Genomic DNA, 22,669 nt, shown 5'->3' on the forward strand with positions numbered 1-22,669 from the left:
TTGATAACTCCTGCTCTACAACGTTTAAAAATGGTAATCTATTGTGGAAAAGAGATTCACCAGTAGAACATAATACTTCTAAGCAGCATTTACTGATTGGTGTACAGCACGCTAAAGTTAGATCTGTGTCAGATGTTTGAAAAAAATCAGAATAAGTGCACACCAAAGTGGTAGTCTAAACAAGGCTATTTGTTTTCAAAAGGAACTTTTAGCATTTAGATTTTAAACTTCTTATGACTAATAAACCAGGTGTTTCCTAACACTTTAAAAGACTTGACTGCTGTACTCATGCAGTAACCACATCACAGTTTGAACATTTTCTACTGTTCTTAACTGAACATTTTATGACTTCTTCAAAATGAATACTTATAGCACTGTAGATCAGGACAAGAGCCCAATGTATTTCCCAAAATAAAATATTTGATGCAAGCTGGTGCCTAGTGTATGACCACATACAATTTTACTCTTGCAACTCCAGCCTCTGGGTTACATCAGAAAGGAAATTTTGGTCAGGACAGAATCAACAGTATATATTAATTAGGACTAAGGAAAATTAAAATTTCACAATTTACATTTGACCAGCTAATGCATTTTAGACATCAAAAACTACATTTAAGATATCTTTACTTAAAGTACATTAAAATATCTAACTATAATCTCAGAAAGTCAAATATACTTATATATATATATATAGTGGTGTGAAAAACTATTTGCCCCCTTCCTGATTTATTATTCTTTTGCATGTTTGTCACACAAAATGTTTCTGATCATCAAACACATTTAACCATTAGTCAAATATAACACAAGTAAACACAAAATGCATTTTTTAAATGATGGTTTTTATTATTTAGGGAGAAAAAAAAATCAAACCTACATGGCCCTGTGTGAAAAAGTAATTGCCCCTTTGTTAAAAAATAACCTAACTGTGTTGTATCACACTTGAGTTCAATTTCCATAGCCACCCCCAGGCCTGATTACTGCCACACCTGTTTCAATCAAGAAATCACTTAAATAGGAGCTGCCTGACACAGAGAAGTAGACCAAAAGCACCTCAAAAGCTAGACATCATGCCAAGATCCACAGAAATTCAGGAACAAATGATAACAGACATAATTGAGATCTATCAGTCTGGTAAAGGTTATAAAGCCATTTCTAAAGCTTTGGGACTCCAGCGAACCACAGTGAGAGCCATTATCCACAAATGGCAAAATCATGGAACAGTGGTGAACCTTCCCAGGAGTGGCCGGCCGACCAAAATTACCCCAAGAGCACAGAGACGACTCATCCGAGAGGTCACAAAAGACCCCAGGACAACGTCTAAAGAACTGCAGGCCTCACTTGCCTCAATTAAGGTCAGTGTTCACGACTCCACCATAAGAAAGAGACTGGGCAAAAACGGCCTGCATGGCAGATTTCCAAGACGCAAACCACTGCTAAGCAAAAAGAACATTAGGGCTCTTCTCAATTTTGCTAAGAAACATCTCAATGATTGCCAAGACTTTTGGGAAAATACCTTGTGGACTGATGAGACAAAAGTTGAACTTTTTGGAAGGCAAATGTCCCGTTACACCTGGCTAAAAGGAACACAGCATTTCAGAAAAAGAACATCATACCAACAGTAAAATATGGTGGTGGTAGTGTGATGGTCTGGGGTTGTTTTGCTGCTTCATGACCTGGAAGGCTTGCTGTGATAGATGGAACCATGAATTCTACTGTCTACCAAAAAATCCTGAAGGAGAATGTCCGGCCATCTGTTCATCAACTCAAGCTGAAGCGATCTTGGGTGCTGCAACAGGACAATGACCCAAAACACACCAGCAAATCCATCTCTAAATGGCTGAAGAAAAACAAAATGAAGACTTTGGAGTGGCCTAGTCAAAGTTCTGACCTGAATCCAATTGAGATGCTATGGCATGACCTTAAAAAGGCGGTTCATGCTAGAAAACCCTCAAATAAAGCTGAATTACAACAATTCTGCAAAGATGAGTGGGCCAAAATTCCTCCAGAGCGCTGTAAAAGACTCATTGCAAGTTATCACAAACGCTTGATTGCAGTTATTGCTGCTAAGGGTGGCCCAACCAGTTATTAGGTTCAGGGGGCAATTACTTTTTCACACAGGGCCATGTAGGTTTGGATTTTTTTTTCTCCCTAAATAATAAAAACCATCATTTAAAAACTGCATTTTGTGTTTACTTGTGCTTTATTTGACTAATGATTAAATGTGTTTGATGATCAGAAACATTTTGTGTGACAAACATGCAAAAGAATAAGAAATCAGGAAGGGGGAAAATAGTTTTTCACACCACTGTATATCCAAAATATGAAACAGCGTCCCAGCCAACACAGGATGCAAGGCAAGAACAAATCCCGGGCAGGGCAACAGCCCACCTCAGGGCACGCGCACACGCACACAAACACACACACACAAACCAAGCACACACTAGGGACAATTTAGAATCGCCAATCCACCTAACCTGTATGTCTTTGGACTGTGGGAGGAAACCCACGTAGACGCGGGGAGAACATGCAAACTCCACACAGGGAGGACCTGGGAAGCAAACCCAGGTCTCCTTAGTGTGAGGCAGCAGTGCTACCACTGTGCCACCCAAATATGAAACATTAAATGTTAAATAAAGCATGCCATGTGTTTGTCCATTTGGCTTCAACTGTAAAGGTGTTCCAGAGACATTTTATTAACAGACTGCTTTATTAATTAGAACATTAGAACACTCTAGATGAGAACGGGCCATTCAGCCCAACAAAGCTCGCCAGTCCTATCCACTTATTTCTTCCAAAAAAACACTGAGTCGCGGTTTGAAAGTTCCTAACGTCTTACTGTCTACCATGCTACTTGGTAGCTTATTCCAAGTGTCTATGTTTCTTTGTGTAAAGAAAAACTTCCTAATGTTTGTGCGACATTTACCCTTAACAAGTTTCCAACTGTGTCCCCGTGTTCTTGATGAACTAATTTTAAGATACAAGTCTCGATCTACTGTACTAATTCCCTTCATAATTTTAAACACTTCAATCACGTCACCTCTTAATCTTCTTTTGTTTAAACTGTATAGGCTCAGCACTTTTAATCTTTCCTCATAATTCAACCCCTGTAGCCCTGGAATCAGTCTAGTTGTTCTTCTCTGGACCTTTTCTAGCGCTGCAATGTCCTTTTTGTAGCCTGGAGACCAAAACTGCACACAGCATATGTCCAGTGCATTATAAAGTTTGAACAGAACCTCCTGTGACTTGTACTCCACACATCGTGCTATATAGTATCCTAACATTCTGTTAGCCTTCTTAATGGCTTCTGTACACTGTTGGGAAGTCAATAGCTTAAAGTCCACTATGACTCCTAAATCCTTCTCATAAGGTGTACTCTCGAACTTCCGACAGCCCATTGTGTATTCAAACCTAACATTTTTACTTCCTATGTGTAATACTTTACATTTACTGACATAAAATTTCATGTGCCACAAATCTGTCCAAGCCCTTGTGCTGTCCAAGTCCTTCTGTAATGATATAACAGATTCCAAATTATCTGCTAATCCACCTATTTTGGTATAATCTGAAAACGTAACCAGCTTATTACTTATATTCCTATTTAAATCATTCATATACAGTATATTAAAAAATAGCAGTGGCCCTAGCACTGATCCCTGTGGAACACAACTCTTAACAACGGCCATTTCTGCACCCATCTAAAAACATAACCCTGAACTACCACTTCTTTAATTTGATGCCCAACCTCTCATGTGGCACTTTATCAAATGTTTTCTGAAAGTCCAGATAAATAATATCATAAGCTCCACTTTGATCGTATCCTTTTGTTGCCTCCTCATAGAATTCCAACATGTTAGTAAAACACGACCTCCTTCTTCTGAACCCATGCTGACTGTTCAGGATAACTCCTGTCCTTGCCATGTGTTGCTCAATCTTATCCTTAATAATCCCTTCCATCAATTTTCCTGTGATGCATGTTAAGCTTACTGGCCTATAGTTGCTCGGATCTGCCCTGCCACACTTTTTATATAATGGGATGATATTTGCCATTTTCTAGTCCTTCGGAATCTCTCCAGTGCGCAGTGACTTCCTAAAAATATGTGTCAAGGGTTTATATATGTACTCACTAGCCTCCTTAAGAACACAAGGATAAATATGATCTGGTCCTGGTGATTTGTTTGATTTCATCTTATTTAATCTGAGCAGCACTTCTCCCTCTAAAATTTCCAAATCCCTCAGTACCTCCTTAGTAGTCGCGTTTACCTCTGGGAGGTTATCCACTTGCTCACTTGTAAACACCTCAGAAAAATATAAGTTTAGGGCATCCGCTATTTCACCGTCTGTTTCTTTTATTTCCCCTTTACTGTTCCTGATGCACTTGACCTCCTCCTTGACTGTTCTTTTACTACTAAAATACTGAAAGAATCTCTTAGGGTCTTCTTTCGCCTTATCTGCTATATTCCTCTCCAACTGTCTTTTAGCCTCCCTGATATCCTTCTTAATGGTTGCCCTCATGTTCCCATATTCAATTCTGGGCTATGTAAAAAGACTCTGTGATGTTAAATTCAAAAGCAACATTTAATAACCTTAATAAATGTTTGATACGTTGTGCAGATATGGCTAATAAAGCTTTGTCAGGACCAGTAATTTTTTTTTCACTCTTGTTTTCTAGCTCTGCATATCTACATTTTCATAAATTCTAGGACACCACCTGCCACCTAATCAGGCAGTATATAGAGCCGGCATGGCATTGAGAAGTAATGAAAAGACAAAAAGAATCAAAGACAAAGGAGATCAGATTTGATCAGAACAATGAAAGACCAAGAATGAGCCAAAGCCAGCGAGAGTGTGTGAGTGAGAGGAAGAGCAAAGGATCGGCACTTTTTCCACATTTTGTTATGTTACAGCCTTATTCCAAAATCAAATAAATTAATTTTTTCCTCAGAATTCTACACACAACACCCCATAATGACAATGTGAAAAAAGTTTACTTGAGTTTTTTGCAAATTTATTAAAAATAAAAAAACTGAGAAATCACATAACAAAATGTGGAAAAAGTGATGCGCTGTGAATACTTTATTGCTCTGTATTCAAGAAGCTCCAGGAAGCAACAAGGAGACTGGAGCCAACCAAGACCATTACACAGGATCTTTCCCATTAAAAATATCACAAGGTTTGGTGGCCTCTTCTAATCCATATCCATGCTTTTCATTCATGTGGTCTGCTCAACAGCAGGACATGCTTTCCGACAAGCAGCCCTTAACTTTCTTGTGTATTCCCTGCCATCCCTCGACGTCTGTGCAGACCCCGTGAGAACTGCTCCCTTCACCACTGCTTCCACCATCATCCCTTGGCATCAGCAGAAACCTATTGGAGAAGATGACTGCTCTTACTCCCTGAGTGAGAAGCAAGAGAAGACCTACCTGGAGAGCACAGTCCACTTGGTACACCAGGGGCATCGTTCCAGACCACTGGCCTCCTCTCCATAGCACTGATTCAACCTTGATCCTGGCTCTTTTTTTTGGTTGTCATTTACTCGTCTCTGTCTTTCTCATTCTTTCTTTCTTGATCTCCTTCTAACCTGTTTAGGCTCTCTTTTACACTATTGTAGGTGAAGGTGCCCTAATTTTGCCTCTCAGATTGTCAATTAAGAAACCAGCATGTGAACATGTGTCCAGCCAGTTTCCACAATAAAGACCACAGGCCTGGACCCCTTACTCACTTCACCACACATCCATAACTGGACAGGCGTCTTTAAGTGAAGAAAGGAATCCATAAATATAATGTAAAAATACATATTTACATAAGCAGGGACTTCACAGAGATAAATAAGGACTTTACCATTTCTAAGTTATGTGGAAGAGTAAATCAAGGACCAACTGAGCAGAGCAAGGGTAGTCTAAGAGGAAAAAAAAATGTAAATAACTACATACAGCAATCTGGTAGTGGAATCCACATAACTTATGATACCTACCCATCCAATGGCTGACTGCACAACTGAAGGCAAGCCATAGTCATGGAGTTGGAAGAGTTCAGAGGGCTCACAATCCACTGTAAAACTGTTTGAGTCATTGTTGAACTCCACGGGACATACAAAGTAGCGATATCCTGCCATTACGTATGACAGCTGAGGGAAGAAGGGAAAGAGAAGTATCTTTAAAAAAGGCAGAATGGCCAAAATTATTAAAGGAGGTAAAACATAACATCTAATCTTACCAGGAGGCCGAAAACCACAGTAGCAAAAAATCCACCAATAAACCCTTCCCAGGTCTTCTTGGGAGAAAGCTAATAACAAGAAAAGACAGATGTATGCTGCAGAATTGTTAAATTTCATTGCCACAATAGTGTTAAGTTAGAATAGGGATCACCTTAATTAAAGGAGTGCGGCCAAAGAAAAAGCCAAACATGTAAGCCATGATATCATTGCAGATGACACAGGAGATTGGCACAATGAACCTGTAGGTAGAGCAAGAAGAAGAAATTTAGCACAAAGTGAATTTGCACAAAAACTCTATAATTTTTATCTGGCCTTTCAGGCCTCCTGGTATATTTATGCACAGAGAACTATATACTCTCTTTTGTGTCAATCTTACGACTTTCATGTCATTACAGACAAATTCTGAGGCTGTCAGTCAGCACTCGCTCAGTGTTACAGTTAATTCCACTATTGGTGGAAGTCCAAATCTAATATGGGTTAGACCTCAGGTAGCTGAAAAAGTAACATCAACAATGTTCATTGACAAATGGCTAACTGCATTAAAGTGTCTAACAAGCCTAATCTTGACATGGCCTCAAGAATCCATTTTGACAGAAGCAGAGACAACAACCCTAATCAACAATGATTTCTACAATATATTATCTTACATGGCAAATACCATCTCTAAAATCTTTACATGGGAAATGCGTCAAATCTCTTCCTGCTACTTTAATAGTAATTTTAAGGGTTGAACCAGGTTTCCCAGTTAACTCCTAAATTTTGAATGCATTAGAGCAGGGGTTTTGACATCTAGATGCCCTTACTAATACAAACTCCCTGTTATCACTTTTAAAGACAAATAAAAGGGACAGTGACCATATTCTACATGCATCAAATGACATATATACTGTATTTAATTTGCATTTTAAGTGCCGCTATATAGGCTATACATTACTGCTGTTAGATTGAATGTCACTTTTCAAATATAATTTAAATTTATTTGAAGGGGCATTAATCAAAGGTAAAAGCTGAAACTGAATTGTAAAACAATTGCTATTTTGTTTTATTTGCACTAATTTTGACATTGTGTCACTCCAGTCACACTTTATCAATGCTGTAGTATTTTACAGATCTGTCTTTGCACACAATCTCTCTTTTCATCATTTTAAATGCTTAGCTTGTTACCTTCATTAGTAAACTTCCTGTCACACCCATGCATATCATAGTTTGAGACAGTTTTCTCTATCCAGTTTCTGTTTTTTAATCTGCAGGTGTATTCGGCACAGATTTTGTTTCCAGCCCACTAAATGTACTGTTCCTCAACTGATCCTCTAATTATTTAACTTTTACACCTGACATACCTAACTGTTGTTTTATGCATACACATTCTCATTAATGCAATTGGGAAAAAATTCATAACTTTAATTTTTCTTTTATTATTATAATACTTTAAATCCTTCAGCCAACATGTAGCACCATACAATTAGTCTTCATCTTAAGTGGTTGATGGCTTCGAGTATAACCTCTCAACAAATAATGCATAAATAAAAAAGATAAAAAAGATTCCATTTAGTTTAATCCTGTCTTTTATTCCTTGATGGCTGGCTTAGTTTAAACTGGCATCCCACTCTGCAGACTTGCCAGATCAGGTCTGGATACTCTGTCCATTTTGCACCAGCTGCATTTTTTGTTAATTTTTAACAAACTACATTCTATGCCCATTTCTGATTCGCTTTCAGATTTTGCTCTGTATCATTTGTTAGCTTTGTAGTTGCCTGGTCCAAACTCATTTTACATAATTCTTTTAGTTGCAGTGAACAAAACAAGTGTACTAAATAAATATTATAATGAGGATTAAAATCTTAAATATCAACATAATTTAATATTTAGTACATTCAGTTACTTAATTTGTTAGACATGAATAGACTCACAGTGCCTCCATTTATGTAAAACAGAGTTGGACAGTGACCTCATGGCTTGTGGCCTTAAGGACCAAAAAGCCGATTAGCTGGGGAAAAATAAAATAATGACAGTGTTAAGTGTATTTAAGCAATACTCGTTAATTTTGATTTGGCTTCATATGTGCATTAAACGCACTGCTAAGTGTGTTCTACTTTTTTATGATACCATCACTTTGTATACCCAGACAATCACATTTTTGTGAAAGGCACTGCTTTTAAGCTTCACTTTGATTTGAAGACTACCGTATTCACTTACAAGTGCACGATTCTAAAAAGATTCTGTGAGTAAAAAAATAAAATGAATAAAATATGAATAATAATGTAGGAAAGCATGGCGCCAATTCATGTGGTTCATACAGACTTAATCTTCTTTTTATGACTGAGTCCTAACATGGTCTTTCTCCACCAGCTTTCTGTTCCATACTGAAGATAAGATGGCTCTGTAGATGTGTTCATTTTATGGGGTGCACCTGCTTGGGATTTTGATGGCTTCTATATTTACAACACAGTTAGGTGAGCACCACTATGATTTTTTCCAGCTTAGATGGGCTGGCTTTTGTTCTTGCTGTTACAGCCACTGCTCCCATAATGATAAAGGTAAAAAAAAAAAAAATGTGTACACGTGCACATATAGCAACCCAAAATTATTAGACTAAGATTAAATATATTTGAATATTTACTTATTTTTAATATTCAAACCTTATTTTTACCAAATTTGAAAGTTGTCCTATTCAGCCAAAAGATTGGTATTTGGTATTTTTTCAGTGTAGAGATAATATTCACCAACTTTTCCCCTTTTGCAGAGTGTGCAGAGTAATTTGTTGCTCAAAGAGTCAACAGTTGAGTTTGAAAATATTTCAGTATTTTTTTGGTTTTCAGCCCCATATGCTTGCCAAGTCAAAAACCTGTTACTCTGCTCAGCAAGAGCTGCCTGTTTCACAGCAAAGATAATCAAAATGAGATCCATTAAACAATCTTTTATCCTGTTATCTGTTACCAGCACTTGTTTCATATACTCTACTGTATAGAATCTCTGAATATACAGAGAAAACAAACAAAAAAAATAGTGGTGAGGAAAAACAAATTCTGGAACTGAGACTGAACTATGGTGGCAACAGTAAGAATTAATACTTTACAGAATAAACTGTACTCACCAAATCATGCCTTCGAAGAGATTGTGGATGATGAGGTGGGACTGGGTCACCACAATAAGTAGAGTCACATGGGTCCAGCCAAACTACAAACATGTGGGAAAAGAAAAGTTGGATATTCTATTATAGCATGAACATTTACATCATTACCACCCTGATTATCTCAGAATCACACAGTAAAAGCCAGTACCCACTTCTATGCAAGAGTTCTTCTTGACAATTAATTTGCAAATCAGCTTTTACTGTGAAGGGGAAACCTAAAATTAAGAGACTGCTCAACCTCCATCCCAAAATAAAGGCACAGACAAGTGGGATGCACTGTATGTTACCAGAGTAGAAGGAAAAGCGTACTGTGAGGATGACCTCTGTTCCCTCCTCATTAAAATGTGGCAGATATGTACTGTAGATTATCAGACGAATGACAAAGTATAGGTGAGTATGCTGATATTCTTTAATATTGTGGGGTGTGTGATGCTCCAATATAGTTGACATGAAGATGAAGAAAAAGTGTAGCAAAAAAAAAAAAACCAATCAGCAACCTATGTAAGTCAATATTTACAAAGTCAGGAAGTCAAAAATTATTGTATTCAATTCTTTTACAGTTTTCAACTCTGCGCAAAGAGTTTACTAATGACAAAGAAATATTTTTGTGAAAATGGCACAGAACATTTCTAGTATTTCCAGTAAAACTGGAAATGTGAGAAAGTCCCTGTACTTTTTAAATTGTATATCTACTTTTATCTAAGAACCTAAGGGAAGTAAATGATACTTTGGATGTTAAATATTATGTTCTGTGGATTTTAGTTAGAAATAAACAGGAATAAAAGTCCAAATGTTTATACTGTCCAGGCTAGATCCTTTAATATATTATAGTTGGAACAGTTCAACTTTCAAAAAAGATAGATATGTAAAGGAAGTGCTTAGTGTATTCCAAAAGTAACAGAATATAACATTCTGAAAGTCATTTAATCCAACTCGTGGGCACAGGTGGACAGAGCATTAGACAATCACAGGGCCCGCTCACACTTACGAGCATTTTTTTGTAAACTGTAATAAACCTAACCTGCATGTCTTCAAGAGTAATGGGAGGAAATCTTAAGTACTTGGAAGAAAACCCATACAGACACTGAAGGAACATGTAAACTCCACACGAACAACATCTGGGCACAGAACACAAGGAGGTGGCATCACTACTCACTGCATCACCATTCCACCAAAACCTTAAAATAATGTATTTATAAGTTGTGCGCACAAAGTGTCTGCATTTCACATAAAGTAGGCAGCATGCTCACAACTGACGGAGCATGGATGTCAAGGTTGCGCACACACACACATATTTATATATATATATTTTTTGTAACACAGATACTTTTACTTCAAGAAAATAAATATTGTGTTATGTTAGTCGCTACTTTAAGAACTAATCTGACTACGTAACAGATGCTACTTTTAGCACATCACTCTTAACAATGCACACCAATACTGTACAATCAGTGCTGCATTCACTTATTTCATTTGAAAGGCAACCAAGACTGCATGTTGTCTGTTTCCTCAAACAATACAAAAATCAGAAACATGTCAGGGTTAATAGCATATACTTGCAAATGTTTGTAACAAAAAAAAGTATGTGTTGCTATACCAGTAATAAGTCATGAATATGGGTGGCTGCATTTTTGTATTTATTGATAAATTCATGACAAAAGCACTGCTCAAGGAGCATACAAACTATAGAGCTCCTTTTCATTTTTTGTTTTTAAATCAATATTTTATTGTAAACATTCAAGAATAAAGAAGAAATTAAATCCTCAAACCAATAAATATATCGTTTGCATCCATACATATTGAATGCACTGATAGAGGTAGGTAATAAGTGTAAAAACGGCTATAAAGTTTTGGAAATATTGGAAAAGTTTTCACATGTCCAGCAGTACACATCCATGTCTGTGTGTGTTGTGGGAGAGTAAATACATTTTAACAACTTTAAATGCATCAAAGAAGAATGCTACCTTAAAGATGTATTGCACTGACCGAACAAGAATAAATAAACCTGTCTAACAGATAAAAGGAAGGAAAAATAAGGGGAGCAGATGTAAGCAGCAAAACATATTTTTGCAGGAGACGGGTTTAAGCCTCTTCTAAGATTCAATTGTTTCATGCTACAATATGCTTATTGTCACTCAGGCCTGTAAAAAGGCTATGCTCATGTGACAAGCACACTCTTTAAGGAGATCCAGTCTCCTCTCATAGCTTCAGGATCAACTCACCATGTAAAATTGTAGGCGGTAATGTTTTTTCACCAGGCTCAAGACAAACATGCAGAAACCTATGAAGACAGAATCCAAAAGTTAAAGTTCAGGCCAGCACAGAAGAGCTACATCATGAAGGAGATGTTCATCTTACATGGGGGATACATTCCTTGGGATGGCATATGGTAGAAAATTGTGTGTAGTGAAATGTTGTTAGATAACCCTTTACACTCTACGTAAGGAAGAATGAACCTCTGCTTAAACCATTAATATGCACATATATACATATAAATACACATACACACACATATATACATATAAATACACATACACACACACATATATATATATATATATATATATATATATATATATATATATATATATATATACACACAGTACATATAGACCATATATACATACATATATTTTGTTTCCTTTACAGCCTTAAATGAAAACACACACCAAAAATATTTCTTCCCAGCTTTACTTACTCAATGCTACCTATAACATCCAACTGAAAGAAAAATTTTTAAAAAATCAAAAACAAGAAATACTGAGATTAATAAAGGACAATATTTTGTTGAACCACTTTTTGCTTTAATGACAGTCTTGAGTCTGTTGCAATACGTCTCTATCAGTTTTGCACATCTAGATTGGGCAACACTCTTCTTTACAGAAAGCGTTGGTGGACTTCTATCTTCAAATCTTTCCACAGATTTTCAATGGGATTTAGGTCGATTTAGGTCTGGGCTCTGACTGGCCACATGAGGACATTCACTTTTTTCTCTTTCAGCCACTGTGGGGCCAATTTTGCTGTGTGCTTCAAGTCGTTGTCATGTTGAAAGCTGAACATTCTGCTCATCTTTAACTTTCTGGCAGAGGGTAGCAGGTTTTCCTCAAGAATTTGACGGTATTTTGTCCCATCCATTTTTCCTTCTACCCTAACGAGAACCTCAGGCCTTGCGGCAGAGAAACACCCCCACAACAGGATGATGCCACCTCCATGTTTTACTGTAGGTATGGTGTGTTGTAGATGGTGAGCTGCATTGGATTTCCACCAGGTTTACCGTTCGGTATTGAGGCCAAATAGTTTGATTTTGGTCTCATCTGACCATAAGACATTTTTTCCACTTGGCATCAGAATCTTCAAGGAGCATTCTGGTAAAGCTCAAATGAGCCTTAATGTGGCTTTTCTTGAGAAGTGGCTTTTTTCTTGTGACCCTCCTAAACAAGCCACAATTGTGGAGGGCTTGTGAAATTGTTGTCACATGCACACAATGACCACTCTTTGCCATAAAATCCCATAACTCCTTCAAAGTGGCCATTGGCCTCTTGGAAGACTCTCTTACCAGTTTCCACATTGCTCTTCCATCCAGTTTGGAGGGACAGCTGGATCCAGGGAGGGCCCTAGTAGTACCAAACACTTGCCCCTTCTTTATTATGGACTTTACTGTGCTCCTTGGGATTGATAAAGCCTTTGAGATTTTTTTGTATCCATCTCATGCCTTATGTCTGTCGACAACTCTATCCCCGAGATCTTTTGAAAGTGGCTTGCCACCCAGAGTCAGTTGTTTGCTGTCAGTTGCACTACCAAGCAAGGGAATGAATGTTCCAGGAACAGCTTCACTAATCACACTAATTACAATTGATCACAGGTGGAAGCCAGTAACCATGGTCTACAAAGAAAATGGTGCTTACTTACACCTGATTGAGTTTAGGATGGGGTGATCCCTTATTAATCTCAGTATTTATTGTTGTTTATTTTTTTAAATTCCTCTGACTTGTAGTTGTGATATCTTTCACTTGGATGTTATAGATTGCATTGAGTAAGTAAAGCTGGAAAAAATATTGGTTTGTGTCTTTTCATTTAAGGTTGTAAAGTAAACAAAACGGGAATATTTTAAGGAGGGCGATTCCTTTCTATATCCACTGGGTGTGTATGTATGTGTGTATATTATATATATATAACATTAATAGCTTAAAATGCACTTCATGTACTTCAACGGCTTTAAATATCCATCTACAATAATGCTACTTTACAAATAACTCTGATTCCATGTACAAGGCTACAAGCTACAGCAGAGGCAGTCATAACACTTTGCTTAATTCAGCCAGAGTTCTACAATGCATAGTTTCACCAAAATCAGTTAACCAAGCAAGACCCATACAAGAGTAGGCACAAGACAAAACAACTCGTGGAATGTGTCTTAAATTTTCTCAGACCAAAGTGGATAACATGAAGCAAGAGCAAGGGAAGACAATGACCTCGTTCCTGCAACATCCTTTACAGGGGTTAAAGTACAGGAGGCATTCTAACATCAGGATAAACGAGACAAGATGATAGTAAATGAAAGAATGGTTTACTTCCCCTGAGAATAAGAAAAGAGTGACAGCATAAGACCAAAAATCTCTAGTTTCAAAACAGACCTGGTTGAGTGAGATAAAGCTTGAGTATTTGAGGCATGCAACTCCCTCTTTCTTGTGTGACTGTAGGCTGCAGCAGGTGAGACAGAACAAGAGTATGAGGTGTGCATCTTGTGCCTTGTAAGGAAAAAACAGGTAATCTGAAGTTTGGCATTCTTCCTTCTTTGTTCTGGCACTAATTCACTTATAACTGTCACTCTGCATGAGGAGTCAGCAGGTATTTTGGGAATCTTGCATATAGAAAGCAATATGATTTTTGTAACAGCTTAAGGTTAAAGAAAGAGAACATGTTGGTGTTTTGACAGCAACCTGGATTTTATATTTATATATGTTAAGAATTGCCAAAGATATTCAGAAGGCAAATGGTAGAATCCTATATATACTTTGGTTTGTTGAGGCAACAAATGACATTTACCTCAAATGACAAACACAATTGAATCGTGCAAAAGCACTGTCTCAAGAATACATACAATGCATGTGCATTGCTATTGTTCCAACTTAAAATAAACACCATATGGTGTACCAGGAAGAGGAGTTGCAATGGGGGTGGGGTAACGCAAAATGAAAGTGACAACAAGAGAATACAGTTTCCATCAGGTAGCAAGTTACACCATTAGTTGTATGATGTAATCTAAATAGACCTGAGCAATACTGATATTGATGGATGTAACACTAATATCTTTGATTCTCATCTCAAAGATATTGTCCAAACTTCATTTCCATTAAATTAGGATTCAACATATGCTGTACGTATAAATGGTGCGCATGAAACATCATCACCTGCAGTTTAATTGCCATTTACCAGGATTATCCAGATTAGCCAGTTGGACCCCAATTTTTTTCCTCCGCTCTGCAGAGGTCTTGGCATCTTTTGGGGTGAGAACCAGTCTTTTCAGATCCTCCAACACCACCTAAAACCACATATACTTTTTGCCTTCCTCCTGGCCTTATCTCTTCTACATTAATCTTGGTGCATTAATTCACCAAATCATCTTATGCTTTTTACTCCACATGCTCAAACCACCTTAGGCTGTTTTCCTCAGTACAACATACATCACCTCTACACCAAGTCTTTCCCTTAACTCATCATTTGACTTCCTCTCATTTCATAACACTGCACACATCCATCTCATCTCCCTTTTTTCCAGCCTTACATCCTGCTCCACTTTCACCACTCACCTCTCACACTCATTTCACTGCTTTCAAAAGATTTTTCTTTCAATACCAGAGATGTTCCTTTGTAAGTCACAGTGGGGGACAGCACACAGAAATTTTTTCATGCATCTCTCACCCTCACTATCACTGCTGTGCACTGCTGTCTTTACTCAATATGCCACCTAAATTGGAAAATCCCCACATCTCCTCCAAAACACCTCCACTGCCAATATCTACGTTTACACTTACTGCATCAACAACCCCTCACACAATTTCTATACATGAAATTCTCACTTGCTGTCTACAGACTACCCTTCATACCACTACATCCATTATGTACCCATTTCTGATGAACTGCACACTGGACTGCATTTCTCCCAACACCTTTACCACATAAGCCACCCTGCCATAGGCCCACCTCTTCTTCCACATCTACCGCCCATTACATTCAAACATCACGTTAGTGTTTCTTGCAATTTACCTTGGGGCCTTTCACATTCTAGCTAGTTTTCCTTTTCAGCACCTTCTCCTTCATCTCTGTTCGTAGACGTTCTTAAAAGGAAAAGACTTGGAACAAATGCTTGATCCAGTCCAGCATTCACTATGCCCATCTGCTGTCCTGACCACAGCACACTTCCACATTAATCAAAAATCACTAGACACTAACCATTCATTCACACTTAACTTTCTCAAAACCCACCTCACCACAGCTTGTGGCACCCTGCCAAATGCCTTCTATAGACTTTTAAATGCATAATGCAGCTGCACCCTTTTAGTCTGATGATTTCCCTGTATCTGCACAACAGCAAAGGTTACACCTAACATTCACTTGTTTTCCGATTCTTTTCCCCAGCACTCCCTCAAAAACCTTCATTACCTGCTCCAAAATCTTGATTGCACAATATTGCACACAAGAACTACATTTTCCTTGGGAAATAAAGCATGCTTATTTTGGTATACAGAATTCAGAAATTCCACCTTCATTCACAATCATATCGGTTCTATCAACCATTCAGCCCCAAGTGCTTTGGCTGCCTTCAACATTTCCAACATCACTCCAATTGAGCTCACTGCTTTACCTACCTTGCCCTCTTGCAACCTTCTCTTTTGAAAACCCACAAAAGAGTCCTATTTTTTCACATGTTCTACTCATAGTCATATACAGTCACTGGCCACTTTATTAGCTGCACCTTGCAAGTACAAGGTTGGACCCTCTTTAACCTTCAGAACTGATGTAATTCTGAGTGCACAGATTCAACAAGGTGCTGGACACATTGCTCAGTGATTTTGGTCCATATTGACATAATACCATCACATAGTTGCTGTATATTTGTCAGCTCCACATCCATGATATGAATTTCCCGTTTGACCACATCCCAAAGGTGCTATATTGTATTGAGATCTGGTGACTGTGCAGGCCATTTAAGGACAGTGTTTGTCATGTTCAAGAAACCAGTTTGAGATGATCTGAGCTTTGTGACATGGCACAATATCCTGCTGGAAATAGCCATCAGAAGATGGATAAATTGCAGTCTTAAAGGTATGGACATAGTCAGCAGCAATACTCAGGTAAGCTGTGGCATTTAAACAATGCTCAATTGGTACTGAAGAGCCCTAAGTATTCCAAGAAAATATCTCCCACACCATTATACAACCACTACCAGCCTGAACCATTGACACAAGGCAGGATGGACCCATGCTTTCATGTTGTTGTTGCCAAATTCTGACCATACCACCTAAATGTCACAAGAGAAATCGAGACTCATCAGACCAGGCAACATTTTTCCAGTCTTCTATTGTCAAATTTTGCTAAGCCTGTGCAAACTGTAGCCTCAGTTGCCTATTCTTAGTTGACAAGAGTGGTACCCGGTGTGGTCTCCTGCTGCTGTAGCCCATCTACTTCAAACCTTGGTTTTAACGAGTGGTTATTTGAGTTGCTGTTGCCATTCTATCACTTCAAACTAGCCTGGCCATTCTCCTATGATCTATGGCATCAACAAAGCGTTTTTACCCAAAGAGCTGCCACTCACTGAATATTTTCTCTTTTCATACCATTCTTTGTAAATTTTAGAGATGGTTGTGCATGAAACTCCTAGTAAATCAGCAATTTTTGAAATACACTGACCAGCCCGTCTGGCAGCAATAACCATGCCACGAACAAAGTTACTTAAATCCCCTTTCTTACCTATTTTGATGCTCAATTTGAACTTCTGCAGGTTGCCTTGACAATTTCTACATGCCTAAATGCCTTGAATTGCTGCCATGTGATTGGCTGATTAGATATTTGCATTAACAAGCAGTTGAACAGGTTCACCTAAAGAAGTGGCCAGTAAGTGTATTTATTATGTATATGAGTAATTAATTGTTCTCTGTGAATATTCAAATTGGCATCTTTAGTGAAAAGCAATGCTCAATATGCCTGGGTAATCTTACAGTGGAGAACATATAGAGGTTTACAAACCAATAGAAATCACTCAGTCCATCTAGCTCACTTCAGGAGTTACCAAGTAAACAGTCTAAATTCCCAAGAGGCCCTTATTACCTGATAACAAACACTAGAGTGATGACACATTCAGTTCATTTGATTTCATTGTCTAAATAAAATATTTGCAGGATTTAAAAAGGTAAGAAAAAACAGGATATGGCTGCAATGGATATCTACCTGTGAGATAAAGAGCAAAGGAGATGAAGCGATGGTATTTGCTGAGAATTCGGAGTGGCTCTTCTCTTTGCACTAGCGTGAAGAAATAATCTGTCACTGTTTCTCCATAGAAGAAGTAGTTAACGCACAAAAGAAAATACCTGGAGAAGAGAGCACAATAAAATCAACTCTTTATACAAGAGACAAACATCAAACCCTTTTCTAAAAGTCTAAATGATTATATTTTTAAGAAAAAGCTAAGCAATTGTGATATAGAACAAGATCCACAAATTGAACAAATTTAAAAATCAATTTCTAATGCACACTTAACACCAACTCAGCCAACATGAATCCTTTAAGAAAGTATCTTACAAAGTACAGCTTCTACATAGAAAAATTGTTATCTGGGCATTGTGAAATGTACAAGAAGTTCAATATCTATTAAGTGGTAGTTCACTTTCTCCACAGTTTATGAAGCTATAGATAAATTTGCCATTTTTGCAAAAAGACAAAGCAAAAATGGAAAGGTTTGAAAGTGTATTTAAAAATAAAACCAAAAAACGACATCCATCATTTATTTAATTATTCTGACCCTTTGCTGTGGCATTCTAAACTGTGGTCAAGTGCATCCTGTTAACCTTAGTTATCCTTGACATACTGTAGGTCTAGAACTTCATTGGAGTTCACTTGTGGCAAACTGAAGTGACTGCACAACTTTTAGAAAGACACACACCTGTTTACAGTATATAAGGTCCCTCCGTTCACAAACCTAGCCATGAAGTCCAAGGAATTCTCTGTAGACCTCCACAAACAAACTGCAGTGAGGCATACTTTAGAGTCAGGGTATAAAACCAATTCTAAACCACTGCACTGCTTATCACCTGCCTGGTGGCAGCATCATTCTACTTCTTTTCATTAGAAAGGATAAGGACACTGGACAGAATTGAGGGAAGGATGAAAATACAAATACAGAGAAGTCCTTGAAAAAAACCTGCTCCAGAGAGCACGCGACCTCAGATTAGGGAAACAGTTCACCATTCAGTATGACGGTGACCCAAAGCATACAGCCAAGACAATGCTAGAGTAGCCCAGCCAAAAAACAGATTTAACCCCACTGAAAAGGCCTGAAGATGGCAGTCTATAGACGCTTCCCATTCAGTCTAACGGAGCTTGTGTGGATTTGCCAGGAAGAATGCGATAAACTGCCCAAATCCAGGTATCTTTGTAGAGGCTTGTTCAAGACGCTGTAATTGTTGCCAAAGAGGCTTCTACAAAGTAATGAATTGAGGGTCTGAATACTTATATGAATAAGAGGTTTCAGTTTTTAAATTTTAATAAATTTTTAAACCTTTCAGAAAACATGTTTTCAGTTTTGTTATTATATGCAAAAATAGTGAGTTTGTCCATATAAAATTAAAACTACAACACATTGTGCATAATTCTTAGTCTGGCCAGATATAATAGTAAACAAAAAATCACCCTTAACAGACAAACCTAGCCACCAGTTTTCACCCAAAAGACTTAAAAGATTGTGCATAAGTACACAAAAAAAACACTATATATTCATTTATAATGGACTAGAGATACCAGTTGCATTGCTTTTCATCTCTGCTTTTCTACAGATTGTCTATTGCCAATCACACAGCATTCAACAAAGACCTCAAGCACTTTCAAATTCCATTAATATGGAAGGCAAACAAGAGCAGAGTATGGCCTGGGTACAGTATATAGAGTGCAGCTTTGCTGAAAGAAGGATATATGAACAAAGCAAAGTATTCTATATGTAAAAGCAATGTGTTGGTCTCATTGAAGCAACAGTTACTCATGCCAAATGCTGATAAATGTATTCTTATGCTAATATAAAAGAATCAGTGCAAGAGACCTCAAGGCTGCAACTGCAGACAATCTGATGTGCAATGAAATAGAGAGTCCTCACAACAGAACAAAACAAGTTAGACAATATATGCACGCAGTGCCATTCGGGTGTGATTGGTGAACTGTTATGAAAGCTGTTAACTGACATGAAAGCTGGAGAATTTTACATTTTTATTTATCCAAGAGTCAGTTATTACATTTTTGTTTATTATTAAATAGTTTTTTTTTTTTTTAACAATGAGTCATATCCAAAAGTAATAGCAGTAATAGAATGCAATTAAATGTGTTAGCAGACTACATTAAATATGGGTTTTTAACAGCACTTTAAAATTAGTTAAAAATGGAGCACAAAGAGGCTTGTGGTGGCTCAATAGCTTTCATACCAGCAGAGCCCCTATTGAAGCAGCATAAAAATGGCATTGATTGATGTGTTTTGGTGGAGGGTCTGTGACTAAATGTATCAATGTGTGCAGGCATATCGTTTCAGAAGGCCATCAGTGGAGTCCCCTAGGAGTCGAACTTTGGACCATTACTTTTTCTTATTTATATTAATGACATTGATTGTGGTATAGTTAGTAAACTTGTCAAATTTGCAGATGACACTAAAATTGGAGAGATGGCAGACACTGAGGAGGCAGCAAAAATACTTGGACAACCTTCAGAACTTAGAAAAGTGCAAAGTGCTACATATGGGCAAAAGGAACATCAGTTATAAATACAAGATGGGAGACACTGTCATACAGGAAGCAGCCTCTGAAAAGGATTTGGGGGTATAGTATATGTTGACACAACATTATCATCGACAAAGCAATGCACAGAAGCAATTAAAAAGGCAAATAAAATATTAGGTTATATCATAGAAAGTCAAGGTATGTTATGCTCAAATTACATAATGCACTAATGAGGCCACATCTGGAGTATTGGGTGCAGTTCTGGTCACCACATTACAAGAAAGACACAGCAACGCTTGAAGCTGTGCACAGGAGAGCAATCAAGTGCATCCCAGGACTAAAGGACAGGCCCTACTGTGACAGACTCAGAGAATTAAACCCGTTTAGACTCAGGCAAAGGAGACTGTGTGAGGACCTAATACAGGTACATGTATTTAAAATCCTCAGAGGCAATGATAAAGTAGCTGGAGCAAAATTCCTTCAGCTTAAGAATGAAGCATGTACTCAAAGACATAAGTGGAAATTAAGGTGAAGTGCATTTAAAACTGAAGCCAGGAAGCACTTATTTACGCAAACAGTTGTCGGACTCTGGAACAAACTACTGAGACATGTAGCTGAAGAAGAAACCTTAACAACCTTTAAGAAAAATCTAAATGTACTATTAGGACACCTTAGCCATTAGCTAATCAAATGGGCTTGATGAAATGAATGGTCTCCTCTCGTTTGTCAAATTTCTTATGTTTCTTATGTTCTTACTACATTTTCATTTAAAAAACACAGACATTAATCCTCGCTTACAGCTTTTATTCCTATTACCCCAAAGTTTTTAACCCTTGAAAACAAAAAGACTGAGATGGTATGTGGAAGTTATGTGGACATGTAAAAACATAACTTTCTGAAAATGCAGACCCCAATTGTGCTCTGATTTGTTTGTACGTTTTAGTCTGACCTTCGCTGATTGGATTGAGTTTATTACAGCGTCTCATTATCTAACGTCTCCATTCACAGAAGAAAACCATATTAAAATGTAGCGGACATAGAAAAGTTTCTTTCAATGGTGCTTGTTGTGTTGCTTGTGTATATGTATCTAAATTGTGATTTGTATAGTCTGAATGCTGCAGACCTGCACTACTGACAAATAATGTACTAGTTGGTACAGTTTGGCAATTTACCTTTTTGCCAGCATTATTATAATCCCTTTAAAGAATTTTTCCATTGATATGTACATGCCCAGTCTAGGTAAACATCCACATGTGTATATGTATTTTTAGCCATTTTAGTGTGGACAGAGATACTTTTGCAAATTATTTGAAAATGCTGTAGTAGCATGTGAAGTAATCTTTAATATTTGAAATATTTTCTGTTTTAAAACTGAATAGGAAAATTATACGCAAACCATGCAGCTACTGGTCTGACTGCCATGCTGCAATTTCAAGCTTTCTGCTATGTTTCTTAAACATAAACAACAGCAGAACATGGGCTCCAAGGGGTACAGGCCATTAAATTAAAAAAAAAAAATGCAAGTTCTAATTCAGTTATAAATCAAGGAAAAAAAGTTTGCCTACCTTCCTCACCTTATAATATCTTTTTGAAAAAGCAACAGATGAACTGACATAGACATTGACACGGATTGCTTTTTGCCAATAATGTAAAAGTAAAAAAATGTTTACAATTTAGTTAATGCATTAAAACATCTTTTGATTAAATAATTGTACATACGAAACCTTAAATTCTTGTTTCAAAAAAAGTATATTACAGTATATTATAATTTACAAATATCTCTGCCCTAACCATGGTGCATTTTGTAGTTTGTGTACTGAGGATGAACCAGTAGCATGTGAGGAGATACAGGCAGTAGCTTGGTGTTTCAAAACAGTGCATTTTTATTAGAGTATAAAAGTGCCAAGGTAAAGAAAAAGTTCCATTTAAATTCATAAATAGTGCTTATTAATTAAAAAACATGCATTCAGTTCTTCAAAAAGACAAGACACGGAAAGTTCCATTATGAGATGAATGCAATAGCCACAGGGTGCCACCAGACAGGCACTCCGGTCACTCTTAATGCACACAGCTCCCATTACCATGCTCCAACACTCCACATCACTTTTTGCCCGTTCAAAAGCCATCCTGCTTTCACTGCTACTAAAACAACAGGCTTCCTGAATTTCAGGACTCTAATTCACGTCCCTCACATCTCTTGCACTCATTTCTCAACTCCTTTCTGCTCATACGACATTCCCCACATTGCAGCTGCATTTAAACCCTACAGCTAACTAGCACTCGTCTGCCATCAATTTCTGTCTATGTGCGGTGTTCGGCACTAATCAGCCCCTTAACCTAATTCAGCTG

At 37.6% G+C, this 22,669-nt stretch overlaps 1 protein-coding gene across 2 annotated transcripts in view; it reads right to left on the reverse strand.

Annotated features, from left to right (window-relative positions):
• Positions 1 to 22,669, reverse strand: part of cds2 (CDP-diacylglycerol synthase (phosphatidate cytidylyltransferase) 2) — a 70,932-nt gene that overhangs the window by 14,137 nt on the left and 34,126 nt on the right. For both annotated transcript variants that reach the window (XM_039768468.1, XM_039768466.1), the window contains exons 5-10: positions 17,796 to 17,935; positions 11,570 to 11,628; positions 9,309 to 9,391; positions 6,366 to 6,453; positions 6,214 to 6,282; positions 5,972 to 6,124 (exon numbers count right to left, since the gene is read on the reverse strand). In XM_039768468.1, the coding sequence (XP_039624402.1) occupies positions 5,972 to 6,124; positions 6,214 to 6,282; positions 6,366 to 6,453; positions 9,309 to 9,391; positions 11,570 to 11,628; positions 17,796 to 17,935 (592 nt within the window). The remainder of the gene's footprint in view (positions 1 to 5,971; positions 6,125 to 6,213; positions 6,283 to 6,365; positions 6,454 to 9,308; positions 9,392 to 11,569; positions 11,629 to 17,795; positions 17,936 to 22,669) is intronic.

The sequence above is a fragment of the Polypterus senegalus genome, chromosome 11 (genome assembly GCF_016835505.1).
Source record: "Polypterus senegalus isolate Bchr_013 chromosome 11, ASM1683550v1, whole genome shotgun sequence".
Taxonomy (NCBI): domain Eukaryota; kingdom Metazoa; phylum Chordata; class Cladistia; order Polypteriformes; family Polypteridae; genus Polypterus; species Polypterus senegalus.